Source organism: Pterocles gutturalis, unplaced genomic scaffold (genome assembly GCF_000699245.1).
Source record: "Pterocles gutturalis isolate BGI_N339 unplaced genomic scaffold, ASM69924v1 scaffold12934, whole genome shotgun sequence".
In the NCBI taxonomy this organism is placed as follows: Eukaryota; Metazoa; Chordata; class Aves; order Pterocliformes; family Pteroclidae; genus Pterocles; species Pterocles gutturalis.
The window spans coordinates 19,506-20,863 of NW_010128347.1; the positions used below are offsets into that span (position 1 = coordinate 19,506).

Consider the following 1,358-nt stretch of genomic DNA (forward strand, 5'->3'; position numbering starts at 1 on the left):
CCCCCGCCGTTCTCGTGGTTTGCAGGGTGGTAGGGGGGAGCCCAGGTGGGCTCAGGGACGGAGATCTCACAGTTTTTGCCAGTGAAACGGTCAGGACACAAGCAGTCGTAGTCGTTGATGCGGTCATAGCACTTTGCCCCGTTTCTACAGGGCTGGCTGGCGCAGTCGTTGATGTTGATGGTGCAGAAACGCCCTTCGAAGCCCACCTGGCACTGGCAGGAGAAGCGGTTGATCCCGTCGTGGCAAGTGGCACCGTTGGCACAGGGACGCATCAGGCAGTCGTCCACGTCGTTTTCACAGAGAGCCCCCACGAAGCCAGCGAGGCACCGGCAGGTGAAATTGCTGGCAAAGCCGTTTTCATCTTGACACTGCCCCCCGTTCCTGCATGGAGACCTGCATGGAGAGAGCAAGGACAGGTCATGGCCCTGGAGAGCAGGCAGCTTCCCCCGCCCCAGGGAGGTGAACACACACAGCTGTGTGTGCCTGCTGGGTCCGGAACCGGCTCTCTGCATGGGGGCAGCGATCTCAAGGAAAAGACTGAGCAGGAGTTTCCACCTTCCCGAGCAAGAGGCTGTGGGACCTCCCCAAGGCTGTGGCTGTGCATGGACCCACCACCCACCAGGGAGGGTCTTCAGCCAACGTGCCCTCCTGATGCTCCCCAAAGGCATGAGGGGTGTCAGCTCATCACACCTACAAAGGCGAGGGATGGGAATCTGTTCAGATCACAAGAAAGACCTTGCCCTGGCGGGAGCACAAAGCTAAACCAAAGCCAAAAGTGGTTTTGGCTGAACTCCATTACCGCGTGGAAGTCTACAGATAACGAGCCAAGCTGGGCCACCGCTTGGCAGTGGGCGACCCGAAGCTCATGCTGTGTGTAATCTCGCTGCCGTGTCTAGTCTCACCCTGCCTTCTCACATGGGCCCGTCTTCATCTCACAGTCCTTCCCGTGGAAGCCTTCTGGACACAGGCAGGAATATTCCCCGTCCCGATCGTAGATGCACTGAGCCCCGTTCTGGCAGGGGGACTGGCGTTCGCAGATGTGTATGTCTGAGGGGGAAGAAAAGGGTGGGAATTAGTGAGAAAAGAGGGGTGATGTGGCCAATTCAGTTCAAACACAGCCCATCAAACCCAGTGGGAATGGAGAAATTCCAGGAGCTTCTCCCTCCTCCCCTCCAACGGGCACCTGCAGTGACACAAGTGCGGTGCCTGCGTGGTGCCTCCCAGCTACAGTCCACAAAATGCATGGGCTTGGGGGTTCGGAGAAAGTAAATGGTCCTGCACATCTGCACGCCGTGAAGATGCTGTGCATGCCCTCTGGCCAGCCAGTGCAGACCCCGCGGCACAGAAGCCTCTGAGGC

The 1,358-nt window shown here is 58.8% G+C and overlaps 1 protein-coding gene across 1 annotated transcript in view; it reads right to left on the reverse strand.

Annotated features, from left to right (window-relative positions):
- DLK2 (delta-like 2 homolog (Drosophila)) overlaps positions 1 to 1,358 on the reverse strand; it is a 5,193-nt gene that overhangs the window by 380 nt on the left and 3,455 nt on the right. The window contains exons 4-5 of the mRNA XM_010079591.1: positions 903 to 1,047; positions 7 to 393 (exon numbers count right to left, since the gene is read on the reverse strand). Coding sequence (XP_010077893.1) covers positions 7 to 393; positions 903 to 1,047 — 532 coding nt within the window. The remainder of the gene's footprint in view (positions 1 to 6; positions 394 to 902; positions 1,048 to 1,358) is intronic.